The sequence below is a fragment of the Phaenicophaeus curvirostris genome, chromosome 6 (genome assembly GCF_032191515.1).
Source record: "Phaenicophaeus curvirostris isolate KB17595 chromosome 6, BPBGC_Pcur_1.0, whole genome shotgun sequence".
Classification (NCBI taxonomy): domain Eukaryota; kingdom Metazoa; phylum Chordata; class Aves; order Cuculiformes; family Cuculidae; genus Phaenicophaeus; species Phaenicophaeus curvirostris.
The window spans coordinates 10,390,309-10,415,239 of NC_091397.1; the positions used below are offsets into that span (position 1 = coordinate 10,390,309).

A 24,931-nucleotide genomic window follows, 5' to 3' on the forward strand; every position below is an offset into this window, starting at 1 on the left:
CCAGCCATGATGTAAAGATCCATCTTGTTTTACAAAGCAGCACTTAAAATCACAGTATTCTGTGAGATGTTACACTCCACTTTCATTTAAATATTTGTCAAACTATTACCTACAAAAGAAATCATGACCTGATCACACTTAACTAACATTAGCAAAAAAAAAAAGAAAATGGTGAGAATGTGTAGTTCGTTATAGAATGCCCAGCTAAAAATAGCTCTAGCCCCACCTTCTTGTATTATTGTGTCCACCTATCCACATAAATGACAGACTCCTCCTCTCTCTGTGTTCCATGTCAGAACGTATCTCAGTGTTAATTTCTATGTCTAAATTTGAATTTTATCTTTAGTCTTTGAATTCCTAGCTAAATACATAGAAATGAAAAAAGCAGAAGCATTTCTATATTACCTACGTACAATGTGGGATCCATGCATAAAACCAGATTTGACAGCAAAGATATAGCCATAATTACGTGCTGCTTGTAAAATGCCTTGAAAATATAACAAGTTACATAAATGAAATGTCTTATTGACTGCCATATATTTCTGCATGCATATGGAAGGTGGGTTGAAGAATGTGGGTAGACGTTTGCCGGGCAAGAGTACCGGGTGGTGAACATTATCGAGCATTGTAACCAATATAAGTACGCCAATAGTAGGAGATATATCAGAATGTCTATTTTTTTCTCAAAAGTGCTCAGTGAAAATGAGGGAAACTTCAGATAAGTTAAAATAAGTTAATATCAACTTTACCATCCACTACACTCAGAGGGTCCTTTGGATCATCCTGGGAAGCAGATTTATGATTCAGCACCTCAGGAGTTGGTCTCAGCACTCCAGATGCAGGTCTTGGCTGGTGCAGCTTCTTAATTTTAAAATCTTCTGAATTTCCCTTGGCAAATGTTCCATCAAAAGGACTAGCTTGTGAAGAGTAGAATTTATCAGCATAAATGTGAGACCCTTTAGTCCTGCTGTGAGAGCTTTTATCATAGCTTTGTGCTGACAAGTTCTGAGTGATGTATGTATGCAGTGCAGCCATCAGAGATTTTTGGTCCAGCCCCATTTCAGGCTCTGGTGAGAACTTGTCTGGCTGAGGCTGATTGAAGGTCCTCCCATGGAAATTTTCAGCATGCTGTTGATGTGATGTTGATGCAGGGGCCAAAGGAGATGCTCTTTCTTTGGGTTTTTGCATCAAGTAGTACCTGATAGGGTCTTTATAGATGTAGCTCTAGAGAGAGTAGAAGGTGGAAAGAAGAACTGCGTCATTATTGCATTGTAATAATTTTCATTATTCAGAAATCACAGGCAAAACCCTACTGTTTCACCAACCAGGAAAACGATAAATGCAATCTTTAATGAGTAGGTAGATTGCAGACTTCAAATTTGCTTTAAAGAGTCACAAACACTTTGGTACAGATTTTTTAAAATAGTCTATTAAATTATTTAAAAGCAAGAGAAGATTAGAGAGAGAATGATATAACTCAAACTTGATGCAAACTATGCATGCACTATTTGTATTCAGTCAGACAAAGAAAGTTTAGTAAAGCCACTTTCCCTTTGTTTTAGAACAAGATTCTGAGAATATTTTTTGGGGCGTGTTTACTTACCAAAAACTATCAAGTAACTAAAAAGCATTATTTTAGAGAGCATAGAGAAAACTGAACGTATTTTTGGTATATATAAAAGATTTTGCTCAATTTAAAATGAAATATTTGATTATATTTTTTCCCCACTAAATTAAATCTCTAATCAATATGTCCTTTGGAAGTATAAAGAAATGTAAAAAGAAACAATAAATTGGTTTTGAACTTAATTATTTTTAAGTAAAGCAACTCAGCAAATTAAACAAGAATGTATGAAATGTTTCAATCATGCTAAAACCACATTTTCATTCAAAAAAAATGCTAGTAAAAAAAGTGAAAATGCTGGGCTGGCAGGAGAGATTTCTATTTTCAGATTCAGATTTTCAGGGATGCACTGAGAATCTAGCCTTGCAAGACAACATCTATTGTTTTCACTGACCTTTTGATGTTGTTGATGATAAGGATAGTTTTGAGGACAAATTCTATATTCCCCTTAAGTACTTAAAATTTCTTTTCAGAACATAAAAGGATAAACTCATTAATTAGTACTACATTTATTATCATTTAATCCTAGGGAAATTTTTGTTATAATCACAACTTGGATGCAGGATGTTTTCGGTTTTTAACAAATAATTTCCACCTTCCTAAATAATTTCAGAATGTCTTTTCCTTCACTCCCTTCTAAAGGCCAATTTTAACTTAGAGATTTATTTATATTCAGAATTATTCCTGTTATGTTCTTTGCTTATAAACCCTTCAGGACTCTGCTGAAGTTGCATCATGTGCTGTATGGATGTCAGAGAATGGGTCATGTTTCTCAGGTGTGGTTTCTTGGTTAAATGGTCATACAAACTACATTACATTGTGGGAAACTTAGGATGGCAATTATTTTAGTTCTCACTGCTATAATTACAGTGGATCGCTGGTGTCCCTGTGCAGTGATAGCATAATGGTTTAGGACAGAAAGAGCTGCAAAATACATCTAGAGTGCAGAGAGTATACACCTCAGAGGAGAGCAATTAGCAGAATTACGTCAGAAAAAAACCATTATTTATATATTTCTTAATGGGCTTTGTAAGGGCAAAATAAGTAAGGCTGACAAGCTATTCCAGAGATGAATAAAATCTTTTAGATTTTACCTAGCTCTTTATTTATGAACAATAATTTTTCTCTCTATCCGTACAATTTTATATCTTCTGATAGCAGTCAATTTTATAATATGTATTCATAACCCTTGCTTTCCAAGACAGTTATCCTCCCCCTGAGAAATGATTGAAGAGGTTTAAACCGTGATTCTATATCATGATTTGTACATTTATGGCTTATGCAACTTTATTACAGGAAAAAAGGCATTTAGGGTTTTTTTGGCCTGTGATCCACCAGCGCAAGGCTTTTGACTTCTGCAGGTGGTCTTTAGCATAGAAACGTGTTTTGTTAATGTCAAGAAATTGGGCTAGAGTAAGATGGTGTCAAAGAATATAAAGCTAGAGATCAAGCAGCTTTGTGTATGAAATATTTTAATGTCCCCTGGGAACTGTATCAAACAACAGCAGTGCAGCTCCGGTTCAGTGCACCAGCTGCAGGGTATGCACTGCTCTGATCAACCCCAGGAGGGGAGTCAGTGCTCAAAATACAGGTTGAACGCTGCTTACATTCTTAATAGCAAATCCTAGATGTGAAAAAGTACTAGTTGTATGTATTTATGTCTCAATTTCATGGGGTATTTACGTGGGGTAATTAACTCTTTAATGATACTCCCTAGAAGGGACTGCAGAGGATGACTCAAAGCAGTCCCAGACACATCAAGTAGCTTACAGAGAATTCCCATGAGCTGCTGTCTCCAATTCCTAGCACTGTACTTCCTACTTTGCCATCTTTTGGAGAACATCCTGTGGAGAAGGAAAGAACAGGAAGCTGGATAAAGGGAGAAACATGATGGAGGAAGAGGACATTCCCTGGTCAGCCATTGAAAAATGTTAAGTCAACTCAATCCATCTTGTTTAACTGTTTCCTAATTTGGATCTCTATCCTACATCCAGCTGCCTCTTTTGCTTCAAAAGCTTTACTAATAAATCACATCTTAGTGGGAGTAAAACTGCTAGATATTCTCAAACCCATTGTGAAAGATTAGGGTCAGAAGATGTGGACCAGCTTATGATGAGCTGTTTTACAAGTCCAAATAGCCTTTAACATTAACAGATCTGTGATTTCCTGCTCTTGCAGACAACAAGCACATCTAGAAAGAAAACACAACAAAACCACTAAGTGACTGTACACAAATTGGATATAAGCAAGTGCCAGTCCTAGTCTCAGAGCTGCACCTCTATCAAGAAGGGGCAGCCTCTCAGCAGCTTGACAGGTCACACTTCGGGTAGTAAGGGATGAAATATTAAAAGTTCTAATTATAGTACAGCACCGACAGCTCAGCTGTCTTCACGGTGCGCTCAGACACGAACCCATTTGATATAGCTTAGTCTGACTTAATTAAAGGGGTCTCACAGCTCTATGGCAATCCTCAACTCAGAGGAGGAAAAAATCCTCTTCCTCACCAGCCCCCCAACCCCCATTCTCAAACAAAATACAGCACCAAGCCAACTAATATATGCAAGGTGAAATCCAAGTAAAACTGCAGCACAGATAAATACAACCCTACGCTATGAGTTTGTGCTAAGTGGCATGGAAAAACCCCATACATTTTTAACAGGAAAAGATAGGAGAAAAATACCTGTTATATGTAGTTTCAAATACACTGACAATGTTACTAATAACAATTGCAGAGCACTGTGATGCCTTGTTTGAAGTGTTTTTGCAATCTAACCTCCTGAACATGGACATTGGTAATCTGAACTACTTCAGAGTTAAATGGCATAACCCATGGTCAATGAAAAGAAGAATCAGTAAATTCCCTTGTTGGTTTGGAGAAACTGTTAGCATTAAGGGGAAGTGGAGGGAAAGAGGGAGCAGGAATATTCTAAAAGAAAATTAATTTCTGCACTGATTTAACTATTATATAAAGTACTGTCAGAAACAACAACAACAAAAAGACAAATATTAAATTAAATGTGCAGAGCTAAGAAAGAATACACTAGGTACCATATAGATGGTTTATACTGAATAGAGTTAAAATGCAGGTCCCTATTATTATCAGGAATATATTTTTCATAATAGATAAGATATTGTTCAATTACCTCATGCCACTGATACAGCAGCTTTAAACAGTACTTAGAATTGCTAAAAAATCAGTTTAAAAAAGATTTTATTTCTCCATCTGCACAAGATTTTCCTCTTCTTCACCACCTTTCAAAAAAGCTATCTCAATAATTCACACATTTTCAAGAAAACCCCACACACTAACCTTTCTGAAGATAGAATTGTTAGGGCAATGTCTTGTGTGGTTTAGGTATGCAAGTAACTGACATTTTCTGTATAAAAGTTCATAGAAGGGCACATTAAATTACGCCCTGCAGATGTACTCTGCAATAGCCTATGGACTACATGTTTTCTTTTAAATAAAAAAAAAAGAATTTAAAAAGGGGGGCAGGGTTAGATATAAACAAACAAAGGCACAGAGAAATACTGTTCATTTTATTCACTAAGGGATAGATTGATCTGATTTTTTTCCAATGTGCAGAAGGAATGGAATTAAATTTACAACAAATACTTCCTTTTTGTGAGGATACATTTGCTAAATCTTAAAGGCATATAGAGCTAGGAAAAAGTCGCTCAGGAATGCATAAAGAAATCTTCCTCCCTCAATTTTATTTAACTTTTTCTTTTTGATGCATTTTCACGTTTGCTACTACCTAAATTTGGTTGGACCATTATACCACCTACAATATTTTATTTATTGTGTCTATCTCAGATAGCAGCAGTATGATCTCTAAAATTAGAAAACACAAAAACCACTGGAACTAGGCCCTCCTTTAGCAATGATGAGATAAAATAAAGGTTTCCAAAGGCTACTAAAGAGTTAATGATCTGACTCTTTAAATGTCTGTGTGGAATGAAAGTAGTTTAACTTACCAGAAACAGTGTAGGAACCTTGTGAATGACACACAGACTTGCCTCATGTAAACTCACTACATGGGAAGTACATGCACTCATGAGCCTCACTGGAGCACAAGTAGTTGCAGACTGGAGTGTGGGCTGTAAATTTGTACACTTTGATTTACATTTACCTTGAGAGAAATCTAGCCAACAATAAAAGCTGAGGGCCAAATGGATTTCACAGAGTGGATGACAGTGCAAAAGTCTTTGGGATAGAACTGAGTAAGTGGTATTTAGTAAGTGTTCTTAGAGCACAGCAGCTCAAGTAGCTAGACCTCTGTTAAGAAAGCCTTATTCTTTCAGCTGATGAGCTGCTTTTCCCATACATTGATGTTCTGTCAGGAGGATATCTTAGCAGCCTTCCAGCTAGCTTCAAGCTAGCTAAAGGGGGGACCTCTGCTTTACAAACCTGTATGTGCTGTAGGCACAATGTTACACACTCTGCACCAAATTCACTCTCAAATTTGTCTGAAAATAACAGGCAAAGCCAATGAAAAAAAAAGAGCAAAAGACTTCTATAGCAACTGATAATGACCTTTACTTAATATAGATAAAGATATTACACCATGCAAGAAATCACTGCAGAAAATACAAGGACTTGGAAGATTAATTCAGAATTCAGAAACTGATAAAGAGGCCAAACCTCTTGCAGTGCCTCCTGTAGTGATGGGATAACATCAATCCATGATCCTTTGACAGATTCACAGGCTTAAGGCAATGGGCACCATTACAGTCATCTCATCTGACCTGCTGTTTCACTAATACTTTTCTGTAACTATCTCCTATTTTCTTCCTGAGAATTAAAATGGCTTTGAAACCATTTAAAAACTACATCAGAGAAGTAAAGATGGCAAAGATTCTTAATTAACACCCTGTAGTTTGCAGTGTCAGAAGCCTGATCAAGCAAAAGGGATCCTCAGAGTCGCCTTTGATCAAAAGCAGTGATGACTTTGCTTCCTTATTCTGGTTGTGAGTCTGCAGTGAATCAGGATTGTCTGGGGTCTCAATGTATATATCATTCAACAATCTAAATTGCTGTAATTTCTGGTGACAGAATTTTGATTGTGAGAGGCATTTAAACAAATCCCCCTCCAAAACAAAAGAAAAAAGAGAGAGGATAAATACATTGGTTTCTTTCATGCATAAGTTACTATTTAAGAAATTCACTTTTAAGTTTCAAATATTACTGTCTGTTCTTGGTCTCCTTTGGGATGCTCTTAGCTGCATGCTTACCCTTCAACCTTCTCCAAAAGACTCTCCTGCATGAATAATTTTTATCATTAGCTGCTTTTTCTTGCACCGCTGAGGAACTAGCTAGCTTAAGTCTTCGTAACGAACTACTGGTTGTTCTCTCTGTTTTGGACAAATCTCCATCCTATGGTTAAAAACAAAGTTTCTAAAGTATTTCCGTTGGTGTAAAAAGAGTGCCAGAGTGTCTTTCCCTGGCATTCAACATTAGCTCACCACAAACAGAAATGTTAGTTTTACATGCAGGGTTATGTGATAACCTGGCTTGTCTCCACACGTAAAAGCAGAGAAAAATGACAGGAGGATAAACCCCAGTATACTGAGCAGTTCTGAGGTTCTCCTGCCCCTGATTGTCTCCAGGCTGTCTCAGAGAGCCATCAGCCATGCTGCCCAGGAGTGTCATCCATCAGATGAGTCAATGGGAGCAGCTCTCTCGATCATCCAGCAGATTGTAGGGGATACTGCCTACAGAGGTGATGACAAGTGGAGAATCGTTTCATTATACAAGGCATATTATGGGATGTTTAGAAAAAGGACCAGAGAGGGAGTGATTGAGGGGGGCCAGCTGTGGTAAAACAAAGGGAAAAGGGAGCAAAATGTACCAGTAGCATGTAAGCAGGCTGGCCAGTATACTTGTCTGACCATGCCTTCTATCTAATCACCAGTCATAGAATCACAGAACGGTTTGGGTCAGAAGGTACCTTAAAGATCATCCAGTTCCATCCCCCCTGCCACAGACCAGGACACCTCCCACCAGACCAGGATGCTCAAGGCCCCATCCAACCTGGCCTTGAACATGGCTAGTGATCCACAAGTTCCCTGGGCAACCTGTTCCAGTGCCTCATCACCCTCATTGTGAAGAATTTCTTTGTAATTTCTAATCTATATCTTCCCCCTTCCAATTTAAAACCATTCTTCCTTGTCCTGTCACTACGTGCCCTTGTTAAAAGTCCCTTCACAGATTCTCTGTAGGCCCTTCAGGTACTGGAAGGCCTCTGTAAAGCCTTCTCGGAGCCTTCTGTTCTCCAGACTGAATAACCCCAACTTTCTCAGCCTGTCCTCGTATGGGAGGTGCTCCAGCCCTCTGATCATCCTTGTAGCCCTCTTCTGGATCCATTCCAACAGCTTCATATCCTCCTTATGTTGAGGAGAGAAGTTGCCAGTAAAGACTGAGGCAAAAATATTGTTTAGTACCTCAGCCTTCTCCTCATCTGTTGATACGAGGTCACTATTTTCATTCATTAGACGGAGTACGCTTTCTTTAACCTTCCTTTTCTGACTGACATACCTCTAGAAGTCCTTCTTGTTATTCTTTGCTTCCCTTGCCAAGCTCAGCTCCAGCTGTACCTTGGCCTTCCTGACCCCATCCCTACAAAACTGAGCAGCATCCCTATCCCTGTCCCTGCTTGCAGTGCCAGTAAAGTACCCTCTTGGTCTTCAGTTTGACCAGTAGGTCTTGAATCAGCCATACCAGTCTCTTCCCTTCCCTGCCTGATTTCCTAAACCTGGGAACTGAACACTTTATGAAAAGCATCCTTAAATATTTGCCAGCTCTGTTCTTTTCCCTTGTACCTGAGGACTGTTTCCCAGGGGGTCCTACTGAGTAACTCCTTGAAGATCTGGAATTTTGCTTTCCTAAAATTTAGGGTCCTGACTAAACTCCTCACCTGTCCCATATTCCTTGGGACCTTGAACTCCACCAGTGTGTGATTGCTGCAGCCCAGGCTGCCTCCAATCTTGTCATCACTGATGAGCTCATCTGCACTGGCGACCATCAGGTCCAGCACTGCACCCACTCAGGATGTCCTGACTTCTCAATAAATTCTGTTTCTAACTATTCTTCTGGGTGAAGAGGCCTCTATTCAGTGCGCACATGTGTGTGCATCTTCTGGTCTGAGTGTCAACAACCAGGGTCAGACCCTGGGTCCTGTGGAGCCTATTGGCCGTACCTGCTCCACCTGGTGACTGGCTAGATGTGAGGATATTGACCTGAGGCAGCTTCACTTCTGCCAGGCTACCAGATTTAGCAGCTCCCTGATGCTACTAACAGGAACCAAAAAGTCAGCCCCCAGCAGATGGGAGAAATTGTGCTGCATAGCTAACAGTTCTGATCAATATACCAGGGTTTATCAACTTCCCCTGTCTGAGAATAGTTTGCTCATATTTAAATAAGTCTGTTACTTAAGGTTTCAGTGAATGATGTTTAAACACATTTTCTGTAGGCATATGCTGGTATATTGAGCTAACTCATTATCTAAAGATGATTTACATAGAAACATGAAGATCTTCATCTGCCAAAAGTTGAGCATATTAGCACCAACTCAATATATTTATAACTCTAACATATGAATCTAGAGACTACTTTTATCCAAAGAAATGCAAGTGAATAGACATCTGCAGGATCCACGTCTGTAACATTGCTTTACAACCCCATTAAAAGCAATCAACCATTTCCTGGACAACTGCTAAGGGTAAGGTGAGAGTTTTTAATCCCCCTCATAAAAAAAAGTGGTTGATGCACTGTCCTGAAATGTATACACTGGCAAACTCACACAGAGGTTAGATAGTTTAAATTCTCGTGAACTCTACCCTCTTATTTGATAAATATGTTCTAAAAAAATTTGGAATACACTTTAAAATTTGTAGCAGGTCCACAATCTTCTATTTATTAAGCCCAGTGTACTGAAATACAGTGCCTAAGTATTTGCATGTAAATAACAAGCTTGCATGAGAAATGACACAGAAGAAATGATAGAAACAAAACCTCCAAATACAGGGAGTTGATTTTGAAAGGGTGGGAAGTGACCTGAAAAAGAAGCAAATCTTGTTGTCCAGTCACTATTTGAGATTAAAAATTGTCAACTTATGTTTCATCTGGAATTTACTATAAATTAATGAACTGGTCTGAATAAGCCTCCAGGCCTACAGCCATCATTTGTAATATCATTTCTACAGCATTAGCATCTTCAAATCATTGCACAAATAATTAATCTTTACAAGTTTACAAATCTTTACAAGGTGTGTAATAGGGCAAATTACGATTTGTATATGAAGATGTGGAAATTCTGTCACTACATGGTGTATAAACTGACAGTTTGTTGGTAAAGGTAGATGTTTGGTCTGAGACTTGAAGAACACAACACTGGCATTAGAATCTTCACTTGCCAAATTATTAAGCTCAAAAATTAAATCACAGATCACATTAGATTGCCAAACTCTGTGTTTATACTGCTAACAACCTGACTGTAATTTCACTAGGCTCTAGGCTTTGTAGCCATGATTCTGTTAGATCTTCAAATGTATGACTACCAGTCCTCCCAGAAAAAAAATGCTACCCAGACCAGATTCACACAGGATGGCAAACAGGATAGAATTTACCACATCTAATTTTATATATGTAACTACAAATGGATGGATCACAATTTAGGAATTCCTTTTTTCTCACCACTGATCATAAAATGACTTTTGGCTGACTTGCACCAACACAAACCCCTGTATTTGGCCAAATGAATTTTGTTCCTTTGCTTACGTGGGGTGGGTTGGGGAAGGGGTTGTTGGGTGTGGGGAGGTGTGTTTGTTTTTTAAGCGTATTTTAACATTTAACTGAAAAGAGCCATGGAGGAGAGAATGATTCAAAAAATTAAATACATATCTTGGATTTGAGGCTTAATTTTTGGTCTAGACTCTAGCAAAAATTTCCTGCATAACCTCGGAAAATTAGATTTGATCTGTCTGTGAAACAAGGGTCTTAGTCATCCCCTATTTTTTAATGGCTTTAGCTAATACATCAGTGCTTGTAAGACATACAGATTTACTCTAACGCTTTATAGTTATGACGATAGATCGGCTATTCCGTAGCTTCAGGGAGACACTTTTTACAAATTATTCCTGATATTTTTATAAAAGAGTTTATGCACAGGGTGAATTACATTTTTCTTACTTAAACAATCCCACATATATGAATTATTAAATTTTACATTTATATAAGCAGAGTTTAAATGTATATATTGCAGAAAGGAATTTGACTTTGAACCAGTCAGTTGTCAAATCAATTTCTGATGATCTTCATTCAGAACTGTATTTTAATCAGTGTTAGATAAATAAAAGTCCCACTTTTTTGAATTAAAGTTCCAGATTAAAATGAGAAATGACTGCATAATTTCGTACTAGTTAATCACAGTAATTATTATTTGCAGATAAGTTCCAAGTACAGCTTTGAGCACTAGTGCTCTCAGATTTCCTAAAATAAATAATAATCCCTTTAAATAATTATTACACATTCTATTTCTTTCAAGAGATCAATTACAAAGCATCAATTGATTTTTAACCCAGCAAGCTGTGAGTAATCTTCCCTGAATGTGAAAGGGGAAAATAGGTGGAAGGTTCCTTCTCATATCAAGAACTAAAATATAAGCTTTACTAAATGTCTTGTTTAACCTTTGTACCCTTCAAAACTCCAGCAAACTGATTTATTTGCAACTTCTCCCCTTTCAGCACCATTGTACTGCTGGTCTAACAGCTAGCCGTACCCCTCTGTTACAAACCAATTGATTTATCTATTTGGTTTTCCCCTCATGATTCTGCAAAGACCTTTTAGTTTTTTAGTGACTTTTTGATGTAAAGATTCTGGTTATTTTTTTTCCCTAAGTCTTTACTTTAAACGCGAGTCTCTGAGATTTCTGTAATCACAATATTTATACATAAATTTACCTTGAAAATAAACGTAGGTATTTAAACCCCAAAGAAACCGAGACAGCAGAAAATGAATGACATTCCCTGAGGACTCTGAGGTAATTTTCTCTTCTTCCCCACACTATGTACTAGGATCTGAAAGGCACACCAGCCTGAAGAAAAATTTAACAGCACATAGGACCCATGTCTGAAGACCTCAAAGCCAAACCAGGGGAAGGAATAAGAGAAATTACATCCACCTTCTAGCCCTAAAAACCTAAACCATAAACCAGAGGCTCCTGCAATAAGAAATGTGGCAGTAGCATAAGTGTAGCAGTGAACTTCCCTACTCCTACAGCCTTCTCGTTTTTCAAGAGGAGCCTGTGGACTTTCCAGTCCCAGAGTGGACCACTGCACTTTTGCCAGCCTGAGGCATTAAAAAAATTCAGAAATCAGGCTACCAGAAGGTATGAGAATATGTAAAAATCATAGCTAGTTCAGAGAATAAACAAGCAGTTTCAGCTGAGTTATTTTCACTTTCTTTCTGATTTTGAGACTTTTAAGTATATTTGGATCACATCTCAAATCTTTTTTCTCTCTGTGATGACGAAAAAATTATTCTTGGTCAGATGAAAGCAGTATAATTGAAATCTCCTGTAACTATTCGGCTGCAGGTATTAAGACTTTTAACAAAACTGTAATGTTAGATCATTCCTCACTGCCTTGGTGAAAAATAGACAAGAGGAATATATGCTTCCATACTGATCATTTTTGCTGCCTCTCTTTTTTGTTGTGTTGTAACGGTGGCTGTGGACATAGATATTTATTCTTTTCCCTTCTCCTTTATTTAAAGATTTCCTCAAGGCTTCCCAAGCGCCCTGCTATGCAAGCACTTACACAGAGCTCACCAGCAGGGCTGCCATCAGTAGACAAGCAAGGAAGCTTTCGTTTTACAGCTGACTAGCTTTAGCAATATCAGCTCTCTGCTGTCCCTTTGAACCCAACAAAACTCTGCTTCTCAGTTTCTGTAGGAATGCCAAAAGTGTACTGGTTTATTCAGGGTTTTGGTTTGTTTTATTTTTTTTCCTATAAGAGAGGGGCTTGCTCTAACTAGAGGGGAGAAAAGCAGGGGAATTCATATGCGATTTGAAGCCTTTACATTTTTGCCTCAGTAGACAAGGTAAACCAAGCTTTCTCACTACATATAAGTGCCTGGCTGTACGTTATTTTCAACACTAAGTCCAGGTTTGGTAGACAGGAATCACAAAGACTGATAATGCCACATTTTGTGAATGGTAGAATCTTCAATAAGCCCAAGTGGGAGGAAAAAACTCCAAAACCCTGAAAACACTGACTGATGCTTAAGTAAAAAATGCCACCAAGTGCCCATTTTCTGAACAACTCTTTTCAGCTGAACTAAAGTGAAATGATTTTTACAACCCTAATCCTCAGGAAACAGACCCACCAATTCCTCTGTTTTACTGCTATTTATCCACTAGCAGAGTCATCATCAACTGGCTAGATTCTAGTCTGAAGCAGACACTGTCCAAATACTGAAAAAAAAAATCTAAGTTGGTAATGAACTTCAAGTGCTTCAAAAAATCACTCAAAGAAGCTCTTGTTATTTCTGCCACTGTTGTATCAAGCCTCAAGCTGACAGTTGCTTGAATAGGGAAAAACAGAAAAGGAGTAACCTCGTTTAGTTTTCGCCGTGTTTCATTTTACAACTTTGTGCAAACTGCATGCGTGCTCTTTACCTAGTAATGTTGAAGCTCTGTAATTTTAGTCTCATAATACATGTGGAATATAGCAGAAAAACTAAGGACCAAAAGTACTTACAACAGTTTGATTAAAATATTTTAGTCAAGATACTAAACAACACTCTTGGAGTGTTAAATTTATTTTAAATCCTTGTCTTTTTTCTTCCTTTCCATTTCTCTTTGCCAGAGTCTCCTGATGACAGTTTTGGAACAAATGAGAATTCACTTAGAAGTCTGCCTAGAAGCACTAAATTTCTGCAAGATTCAGCTATACTTCATAGCACATAAGGTATCAAAGCAACCAGAGTAGTGTTACATCTCCTGCTCCCCAACAGCAAGAAGGAAGTGACAGAGGTAAATATATATACTTGAAAGAAAATTATTTTTAAGAAGGCCAAAGGCCCAAAAGCTGACATTCTAAGTTTAAGTAGGGTAAAGTACCTCTATCTTACCCTTATTTTTAATCAGAAAAGGGCAAAAAATGTTACAAAGATAAGATCTCACTGCAATTATTTAATTCATAATTTATCCATATATGAAATATAAAACTAAGGTATCAAGATTTTCTTGAAGCATGTAATTAAAGTGCATAAGATAGTCATTTTCAATTTCGAGTACTATGACTATATCAAACACAGCTCTTTCAGTCACTGTCCTTGTTACTTTTTTCAAATAATTAAATTTTACATTCTTTTCTGCTTCCTGCAACAGCAAAAATCCTGCTTTCTCTTTTGTTTAAATGTTATTCCATTAATGACCCAATGAATCAAAGTACAAACACAATGTCCCTCTTCTCTCTTTTTGAAGAATAGCAGTTGTATTTGATTTGCAGGAAAATGTCCCCAGGATCATTTAAAATTCATGACTGATTACTCATTTGTAAGATTATTTCTGTTTTTGTAATTTTAAATTATAGGTAACAGGTCTGACTCAATGTCTGTTGTTTCAAAATGCTCCTTAGTAAATAGAAGTGCACAATTTTCTCCTATACGTGCTTCATTTCCAGATTTTCTTCTCTTTATCCCACTCCCCCAGGCTTCAGAGTATCCATCTCCATGGCAACACTCGATAAGGTTGGTGGGTGGTGTTATCACAGCAGGCTTCCCCACAGAAGGTCTCAGCCATATGGATTATTTATGAACTTGCATGACAGCAGCAGACCCACTGAAATAGTTCTTGAGCAAGTTTTCTCGTCTCTGAAAGCCAGGGATTCAAAGCACGGCATCCTCACTGTAGCCAGAGCCCACAAGTAGAGAGTGGAGGAAAAGAACCATGAAGATGGTCATTCATCCATCCCTAAAGCTGCCTTTCAGCTGCGTGCAAGTTTCTTTTACCCTAGGTGAACACTTAATGACATATGCCATAAATCATAACTGTTATATGTGCCAATCAGCGAAATCGGAAACTTAAGGCTTCTGATGAGAATAATAACATTTCAGATATACCATGACTAAATAGTTGATACAACTGATACTGTTGTTGGGAATTGCTGTTGCAGATTCACTGTAATAGTTCCGTGCCTCTGAGTTACTTCCTTGAATATATATCAGCTCGAGTTTGACACTGTATTTTCCTCGCCTGATTTTTTCTTAAAACTTCAATATGTTTTTTTAGCTAAAGTTTTTCATTTACACTGTATTAGTGCAAATAGCACATGCCAATTATTTAGAAGAATTACTAGAATAGCAGCCTGTTTCTTTCAAATAATAGGCTGCTTTGGATAAACATATATATTGTGCAAAAGATATAGGGCTCTAAGGGCCTGTTACATACAACCTTTCTATCCAATAATTTTAATAAATTTATCAAGCTCCATCATAGAACAGGACAGATTTTCTCCTGGAAAGAAAAAACATATTTCATTTCTCAAACAGACATTTGTATGAGTTTTTTTACACAGGCAATACTCAAGATTTAATGGTTGTGATTTATCTTCCCAGCTATCCATGTATTTATAATGTTTACATATTAACCTTAATTGGTCATGATAGACTTCCTTTATGATCAATAACAAGTAGGAAATATTGAGGAACAATTCATCAGATCCATTGTCAAAAACTGCTTTAAGATTATAGTAATTTTACTCTAAGCACCATAAACAGCAATAAGAATTCACAGAGTATTTCAGCCAGCTCTTTGGAGAAGAGCAGGTTAGATGCTGTAAGAAGGGCTTTAGATCAGCCAGCAAAGATGTTACCACCTTTCTTCCACTCTTCTTCCTTCCTCATATACAATCCTTCCCTAGTTAAGGTAAATTGCTTTAGATTAAAAGAGCTCTATAATTTACAATGCTGAAGCTAACTCAGCTCATTTGGTGAGGATTTGGTTAGTGCAGTTATAATCAATTGGAGGTGCCAATAAGAAACAGTGTCTGGTCTTGAGACAGAAGGGAAAATTGAAAAGTAATGAGAATTCAGAGAAGGAAGCCAAAATCACACAATGTAGGAATCACACTAAAAATACTACCTTGACAGAAGCTTTGTCATTCATCTTCCTTGGATACAAATTTGTGGCTGCAGACTGAGAGAGAATACTGAGATATTTAAGATATTGCTGAAGAGACTTGGCCAAGTTCACATCATTTTCCAGATTGTAATTTCTTTCATTATCTGCATTCTGGCCCACAGTCCTGCACAGCAAAAAAAGAAAGTTACCAACCTGTAAAATGTACAAAGTACCCAACTAAAAAGGCGCTGCAAACCACTGAAGTTAGTTTCATACCTAACAAAAAAGTCACTCAAAAGTTTAGCAGTCACAAAAGTGCAGAAAATTCAAAGTCTCAGAAAAAAAAAACCAAAAAAAAATCTTGCACTATTAACAATTTACTGCATGAATCCAAGTTAATGATCTAACAGTAAATCAAATAAAATGCCTACATCAAGGCAAAGCCATATTAAGAAGAAAATGCTTGTGAAAAGAAAATATGTATGATTAAATAGCACACTGACGAAATATCAGATGAATCTAAGATTTTTAAAACTTGCTGGATGATGAGATTCAACATCAATTCAGCCCTGTACCAACTAACAGAATACTGTAAGGCTACTGTATGTGCAGAAATAACTAAGGAAGCCAGCTTGGCTTAAAAATGGAATAGTGAAATAGAACAAGTATCTCTTCTGGTCTTCTCAAGGGCCTAGGATTCACAGTGTGTTCTGAATGATTTAGCCAGATCTTAGTGACGTTTGCAAAGAAAAGCTAAAAATGTGATTAAACAATAGCAGTGTAGCGCTGTTTGTATTGGGTTCAGTGCTGTGTGCAATGATCTGAATTATTACCAGCTCTCTTCATCTATCTCAACAAGATGTCAATGATGATGATAATTTAAATGTCAACTTCAGCAATTATTTAATTTTTAATTCCTTGTGCAAGGAAACAGAGAGAGGGTTCTCAGTCTGCTTCCTTCCATATAGGTGACACATTATTTTGAGGAATATCACCTTTTTGTTGTCACCATTTCCTGCCCACATGGCCACACACTTCAGTGAAGAACAGTGCCAGGTGGAAGAGTCTTCCACCCCAGGGAGCTGAGGTATCATTTGACTTGCAGCAACTCTTTGTCACTGTAAAAAAAATTTATTCTACTGGCTCATGTCATACAGGGCCACAGCTTGAAAAAGTACCATTATGTAATTTTCCAAATTTGGGGTTTAATTTTATTCTATTACTTTGTGCACAAAGTAATAGACTTCCTGCCATGCTCAGAGTTGTATCAGATGATGTCCTGACTAAGTTAATACAAATAAATGTAATTCTTAATCTAATTTACTGTGGTGGAATTTCAATCAATAGTGCTTATAGGTTTGCTCACTTTGAAATATCACAAAACCCCCCCACCTCTTCCCAGTGTAACACAATCAACTACTTGTCCTGCACACAAGCTCTAGAAAAATGAAGGGTTACCACAGAGAGCATTATAGAAATCTTGATATAATTCATCATACTTCTTACTTCCTCCTCATGCTGTTGTCATTTTCTCTTATTCCAGAACTCTAAATTCTGCCTTAAGATGCAAGGTGGACAAGCAAGTAAAATAATCTGCCTCCTTTTCAACTTAAAGCTAGAGTAAAATTGCTCTGCAGTTTTAGAAAGAGCTGGGCAGTATGCTTCCTGCTCCAATAGAGATGAACTAATCCAAAGAGGCTCTCATCATAGAAAGCATCCCACTTGCAAACATTCCTCTTTCATTCATCAATTAATTCCAACACCTATCTTCTCCTTCTTCTGTAACTTTGAAAAGAAAGGGGAAATGGGAATACCAGACCAAATTCTGCTCCAAGGATTTCCGCTGGAGCTAATGGGAACTGAATACACAGATAAAAGATAGTATTTGGGTTAGCTTTTCAAGTCGTTATTTACAGTATATAACCACTCACACTGGGGGTAGAAGCAAAACCTTGGCTCTAAGATTTCTCATTTTTCTTACTGAGACAGCAATTACACTCAATTGTGCTTAAATTCCGCATTAGATGTAACATTTTTTTGCTATAAAATTTTAAACAATTGAAATGTAGAAGTATAACAAAGCATTACATTTCATTTGATGACAAAATCATATGAATACATCTGAAAGATTTTTTAAAGTGTTTGTAGTTAACCAGTATATTACTGGTGTTCACCTTGTTAACATAGAAGGCAAAATGCATTAAATGAGCTGTTACTGCAACGGAATTAAAGTATTTTTTTAAACTTGACAAAGTGATATTGGAAAATCAATGAAAGTTAAATATATAAAAGCACCTGGTGAGCAGGAGAAATACCTGTCATCTGATTTCTTGTTGTCATTTATTGAGAAAAAATTTCAGTTTTAATTTGTTTTGAAAAAAAGACTTTGCATACAATGAACTTTAGGCTATAAAGACATTAACATATATAATTATTTAACCACAGAAATAATTATATATTTCCTACAAAAAGCAACTCTTTAGAAGCTTTTGTGTGGAACTCTCTAAACCACTGCACTTCAGATATTTCTAGAATGTTATCAATTACTAGATAACATACTGTTTACAACCAAGTGTCTCCCTTTTAAATACCCTGAGAATCTTATTAATGCCTTAATGATGTTTTTATTATAGAAATAATGCTAAACTCTATTTCATACATTGAAGTTTGCTGGAAGCATTTGTAGTTTTGCCTAATTGCACCAATGAACACAGCTGACATTTATTCCCTGTGTGCAGAGTGGGTTTTTTTTCCAAATTTAATAAGAGCCCAGGAAAAAACATGTACACTTCAGTTAGCCCCCAAAGAAAGAACTTTCATGCTGAAATCAAGCTCCCAGTTCCAGCATTTTTTTAAAGATGAAATCCATGCCTTCTGTCCCATCAGATTTGGTGTGCACTTATTTAACCTAAGTCAATTTACTTTTCAAGTGTCCAAGTGTCTGAGTTTATTTTCTTGCTCTCACTAGCTCTGTGGGGATTAATGACTCATTAGTATGACTTCATATTGCCTTATTTCACACTTAACCCTAATAAAAGATCCTCCTGCCATAATGTGTCTTTGATAATTAAATACCTACACTAAGATGCTTTTAAAATTATTTAATTATTCTCTGATAAGATTTCAGCAAATGTATTGAGTACACTGAGTATACAGCAAACTTGATCACAATCTACAAGATGCCAGAGAAAAAGTTCCTACTGTTCTCTGACCTACAGAATATATTGCAAATAGACAACCAGAAAAATCAATTAATGCTTTAAACTGTTGGCACATAAGATAATGCTTTCAGAAGCACAGCTTGCTAACTTCAGAAAATCTATCCACAATAGGAACTGCTATAAGTGGAACACATTTGAAATTCTGATGTTCCTAAAATGTCAATATACAAAATGGGTTATTCTTTTCAGCTAATAGTTGAAAATGCTAAAAAGCTCAAACCTGATCACAACAGAAACTCCCCAAATTGATTATCTGTTCTCAGGCTAAAACCTAAATTATTTCTTTTATCTTCTTATATGTTTTAGCTTACTATCATGAATAAAAGTTTATCTTGCTCTCACTGTAAAAAAAATAAATCCCCCAGAAGATATCTAAAATAATTTTTGATACTGTCTACAGTTTATTCCATACAGTAATGGCATTTTGTGTATCTAAGCACTGAAAACACATTTATGTTTTTTATCGCCTTTACAACTTCACATGTTGTTATCACCTTTATGATAATCTATAGATCAGTATTTTCTTTAGAAGTTAAGTTTCTACCTTAGTCCACTCCTGATATGTTGCTGTGATTTTAAGGAGTGCTTTTGAATCAGCAAATATGTGAAACAGGGGGTCAAATTCTATGAATTAAACCAAAGCACACTGAGGCAAACACAGCTGAAGCCACTGGGTGGTATCAGAATTTTTATTAACCTAGAAGAGCAATCTAGAAAAGAAGTAGCTCTCTCCAGTAGAAGCAATCTCGATACTGTTGTATGTGAGATCGCAATTCCAACATTCAAGTCTTGCCCAACGAGGCTAGAAGCTCAAGCTTTGCCCCTCTATGAAGAAAGTTTTTTAACAAAAGGTACTTTATTTCAATTTCACCAGTTTTGAGATTGCATTTCTTATAATCATCAGGAGAAAGCAAAATTTACTGGTTTTAACGTTCAAAAATTTTATGCATTTTCAAATTTCTTTGTGGTTTGTGTGGTTAGGTTGTACTTAAAGGCTGCAGGACAGAATAAACTCTGTAAATGAGTATCTTTATATGGTATCTGTTTATGAAGATTAAATAATTGCAGGTCCTACATCCACATCACTCTACAGAATTACAGATGCTGTGTCTCTTATTACTAAGAACGATTATGTTACACCTCAACATCTATTAAGCCATGAGGAAAATTGCTGCTATAATGCAAATAACACAACATTGTTTTCTGTCATGGGAACTTGCATGAACCTCTACTTTCTGCACAAAATTTGCAATTAGAGCTGAGAAACTATGGACTTCAAATCAGTTATCACCATCTTTTGGAAAAACACAAGTTGAGAGGATAATTAGCTCAGGATGTCATTCAATACTTCTTTTTGTTACTTTTTGTTGGCTTATTCCAGAGTAAAATGTTTCGTATGGATGAGGTACTGTGTAAGTCTGCCTTTTCAAGCCAGTCATACATAGAGCGGGATGACCCGACATTAGATACTGCATAAACTAGAGAAAAGACCTGGTGTTTTGAATTCTAAATTAACAGTGGAAGGTATATTTTCTTTACTTGATGATAATCAGAAGAACAGGCTTGAGTGTTTTCATTCATTACTGGAAGTTAGGCGGGCAAGGCAGAAGGCCAATCTGGCTGAGCAGGGATCTTCTACTCAAACTAAGGCATAAAAGGATTGTGTGTGGCCCATGAAAAAAGGACAGGTGATATGGAAGGACTACAGGGATGCTGTTTGCCACTAGAGGGCAGAAATACATGCAGCCAAAGCTCAAGTAGAGTTGAAGCTGGCCATCACTGTGAATGATAATAAAAAAGGCTTTTTAAAAAATATGTTAATAACAAAAGGCAGACCAGATATAACATTGTCTCATTACTTGATGAACATGAACACCTCATAAACAGGGATATAGACAAATCAGAGTCATTTAAAGGTTTTTGCCTCTGCCTTTAATACTGATGGTGGGCTTGCTCCCCCCACCCTCACTCCTGAGAGCCCTAGGCTAGAGGACCAAGGCTGTGCAAATGATAAATTCCCAGTCAGCCCTGAGCTTGTGCAGGGTTTGCCGCTCCATCTGGATCCCTATAAGTCAATAGGGCCTGGTGGAATTCATCCACGGGTGCTAAAAGAGTTGGCTAATGTCATAGCAAGACCTCTCCCAATGAGTTTTCAGTGTTTCTGGGAATATAGAGAGGCACCAGCTGACTGGAAACTGGTAAACGTTGTCCCAGTCTTCAAGAAGGGCACTGGGGATGACTGCAGTAACTACAGTCCTGTCAGTCTCACTTCAGTGCCTGGTAAGAATATGGAAAATAGTATTCTAGGAACTACTAAAAAGCAGCTGAAAGACAACACAGTCATTGGTCCCAGCTAGTATGGGTTTATAAAAGGAAGGTCCTGCCTGACAAACTTAATGTCTTTCTATGACAAGGTTACCCACCTAGCTGACCAAGGAAAACCAGTTCATGTAATCTGTCTGGGTTTCAGTAAGGCCTTTGATACTGTCTCTTACAGTATCCTCCTAAACAAAATGTCCAGCATACAGCTGGATAAACACATAATGCTGTGGGTGAACAATTGGCTGATGGGTGGGGCTCAAAGGGTTATAGTCAATGGGGTTACATTGAGCAAGTGATCAGTCATTAGCGGAGTTACACAGGAATCCATCTTAGGACCACTACTCTTTAATATTTTGATAAATGACCTGGATGCAGCACTCAAAGGTTTACTAATCAAGTTTGCTGACGACATGAGACTGAGGGGAGCTGTTGACACTCTTGAGAGCAAAGAAGCCCTGCAGAGGGATAAAGACAAATTAGAGAGGTGGGCAGTCACCAACACATGAAGGTTAACAAGGGCAAGCGTTGGGTTTTGCACTTGGGAGAGAGCAGCCCTGAATATACATACAGACTGGGGAGTGAGAGGCTGGAGAGCAGCCCTGCAGAAAGGGATCTGGGGGTTCTAGTCAACAGCAAGTTGAACATGAGCCAGCAGTGTGCCCTAGCAGCCAAGAGAGCGAACTGTGCCTTGGGGTGCATCAAGCACAATATTGCCAGCCATATTGTCCGTTCTACTCCGCATTGGTGCAGCTCCACCTTGAGTATTGTGTGTGGTTTCGGGCACCACTGTATAAAAAGGATATCATGCTACTGGACAGCGTGTCGAGGGGAGGGCCACAAAGTTGGTGAAGGGTCTAGAGGGAAAGTCATATGAGGAGCAGCTGAAATCACTTGGTCTGCTCAGCTTGGAGAAGAGGAGACTGAGGGAGGGCCTCATGCCAGTTTACTGCTTCCTCACAAGGGAAGGAGAAGGAGCATGTGCTGATCTCTTTGCTTCTCTCTGGTGACCAATGATAGGACCCAAGAGAATGGCAGGAAGATCTGTCAGGGGAGATTTAGGCTGGATACTAGGAAAATGTTCTTCACTCAGGGGGTGGTGGAACAGTGGAACCATCTTCCCAGGTAAGTAGTTATGTCACCAAGCCTAACAATATCCAAGAAGCATTTGGACAATATACTCAGACACATAGTGTAAATTTTGAGGTTGTCCTATGCAGGGATAGGAGTTGGACTCGATGATCCTTGTGGGTCCCATCCAACTCAGGTCATTCTGTGATTCTATCTGCTAGTTTCCAACTAGCATTTTCAATGCAGTTGTACACAACTGGTTTCCCTTTGTCGTGTAGACAGTGAGTTTGGCGATGTGTTTATTTCATTTTCAGTGTCAATTTATTTCTCCTCATTTGCAAACCCTCCCAAAAACCAGCAAAAACACCATTGAAGACTTACCTTCCTGTGTCAGATCCTTCAGATGCAAATAGATCAGTGCGTCTGTTGTGGATTTTGTGAATAGTTGAGAGTTCCTGACCAATAACATGCTGTGTATAATCATCTTGCCAGGTAAAACCTGATAGATAATGAAACAAGCAAACAAAAAAAAACAAAAAGGAAGGAAAACCACTATTTAACAAATTGAAAGTTTGGCAAAATGTGTCCTATATAAAAAATATTAAACAAAAGAACAAAGAAGTTTTGTTCAATTGGAACATAAGAGTGAAGTACAGATTCTTCTCTTCTGTATGAAAAGTTGTTAATCAAACTTTTCTTATAACAGAAGGAAGACAGAAGATGATGTGAGATTTTGGAATATTTTAGTTATATATATATATAATATAGAAAAATATCTAAAAATATATAGAAGTACATATATGCTTGCAAACTAGGTTTAATAGATAAGAAAGATTTACTTCTGAAAGCTATGGAAAAGAGTTAATCTCACTTGCTGGTATCCATTGAAAACTTATTTTTCTTTTCCCCTATTCACAGCACATTGTCCCCTCTGTTTTCTCCTTGAAACTATATCTTTAGAACATTAAGGAGCTAGTACTACAGTAGATATAAGTATTTTGAGTTTTAGTGTCACACATGAGGAGGTCAATTTCTGTTATCTTTACACTTAAATGTTATGACAAAGAAGTTTACAACAAAGGGGAATCGCAACTATGAAGGCAAATTCCAGTGATTACTCATAATTACACACACTGTCAGTCTCATGGCAATTATACGTGAAATAATTATAGAAGTCCAAATGTAATTGTTACTTGATTTGAAGATTTTAGATGTTACAGTAACATTATAGTCCATAGAACTTGCCCATGCAATTATCTGTAATTATCTAATAACTGAATATCACATAATTGAAGAGAATTTCTGCTTTTCTACCACATGCAGTAAAACACCACAAAATCCTCAAATGAATATTGATAAAAGTTCCAGATATTGTTATCCTGCTAATACCTTCCTGTAAGAAACCGCCTAAAGAATAATCTTCCCTAGAATTAGGGAGAAGGGGACATATGTGGTTCTTAGAATCAGCCTGAGCAGTGGGATTTCTGGTTTAGTCCCTATTTCATACACACGTTATAAACTTCATCACCATTTGCAGTCAACATGAGATTTATTGGTAAAGGCAGTGCAGTCTCTTTAGATTCAACTAAAGCACCATCAGTCTCAGCCAAACCCAGAACATAGCCACCTCACTCCTTGGATAAGTGCTTTATCTAGCGAGCTATCAGATTTTTGCACTGTATTGAGGTGGAGTTCACTGTCTGTTTACTTAAGGCCAGGACTAAAAAAAAAAAAAAAAAAAGTCTAAACATGAGATTTGTCCATTCTGCCAAAGCAGACAGTTTTGAGCATGCAGAGGTAAAAAACACATTAACATCAAATTTTCAGTCTAAGGAGGAGATACTTAGTTTGGCGTAAGATTAGAGAGGCCAAGGAAGTATTCAAACTGTGCTGCTGTGTGGGATTTAGATAAGTTTTAGGAAATAAAGTTCCCATTTGGGCAAGATTTAAGTGGACAACATACCAAACTTTATTTTTTTTTTTATTAAGGAAAATAATAATAATAAAAAAATCTAGAACTAATGTAACTATGCATAAAGGCTTTTACAGATGAAAAGGTTCTCTGATACTCTTCTTTTGTTCCTTCTTTCTCCCTTTCTTAAATAAAAATGTTACTCAGGTTTCTTGAGGAAACACTTCACCTGAAATCATGTTAGAAGTTAATGGCTACAGTAAATTACTCCATACCCTTGGGAGAGGGAAGAATCTCTATCTCTATCTAATCTACTTTTAGTTCTGATTCATCCTTTTCAAATGCAAATCTCACCTTTTCAAATGTGCCATGTAAGTAGACGGATTCAAATAATTTCACAAATCTCAATCTAAGGCTGATCAGGGCCTTAGATTGAGATGCGTATGTGAATACACAAAAATGAGTCATCATGGGTCTATGATTGTTTTGGTGTAATTATTAGAATTATATTACATAAAGTTTATATACATATATATGTTTGAGTTTACCTCTGTTGCTTAGCACTATATATTTCTGTTTGTTTTATAAATTCATGCACATGAGAAAATAATATACATTCACATTTATAAGAATGTGCAACAAAGAAGTTCAGACAAAA

At 37.2% G+C, this 24,931-nt stretch overlaps 1 protein-coding gene across 1 annotated transcript in view; it reads right to left on the minus strand.

Annotated features, from left to right (window-relative positions):
* The window catches only part of PTPRN2 (protein tyrosine phosphatase receptor type N2), a 652,986-nt gene that overhangs the window by 401,396 nt on the left and 226,659 nt on the right, over positions 1-24,931 (minus strand). The window contains exons 4-6 of the mRNA XM_069859311.1: positions 22,743-22,860; positions 15,772-15,934; positions 750-1,224 (exon numbers count right to left, since the gene is read on the minus strand). Coding sequence (XP_069715412.1) covers positions 750-1,224; positions 15,772-15,934; positions 22,743-22,860 — 756 coding nt within the window. The remainder of the gene's footprint in view (positions 1-749; positions 1,225-15,771; positions 15,935-22,742; positions 22,861-24,931) is intronic.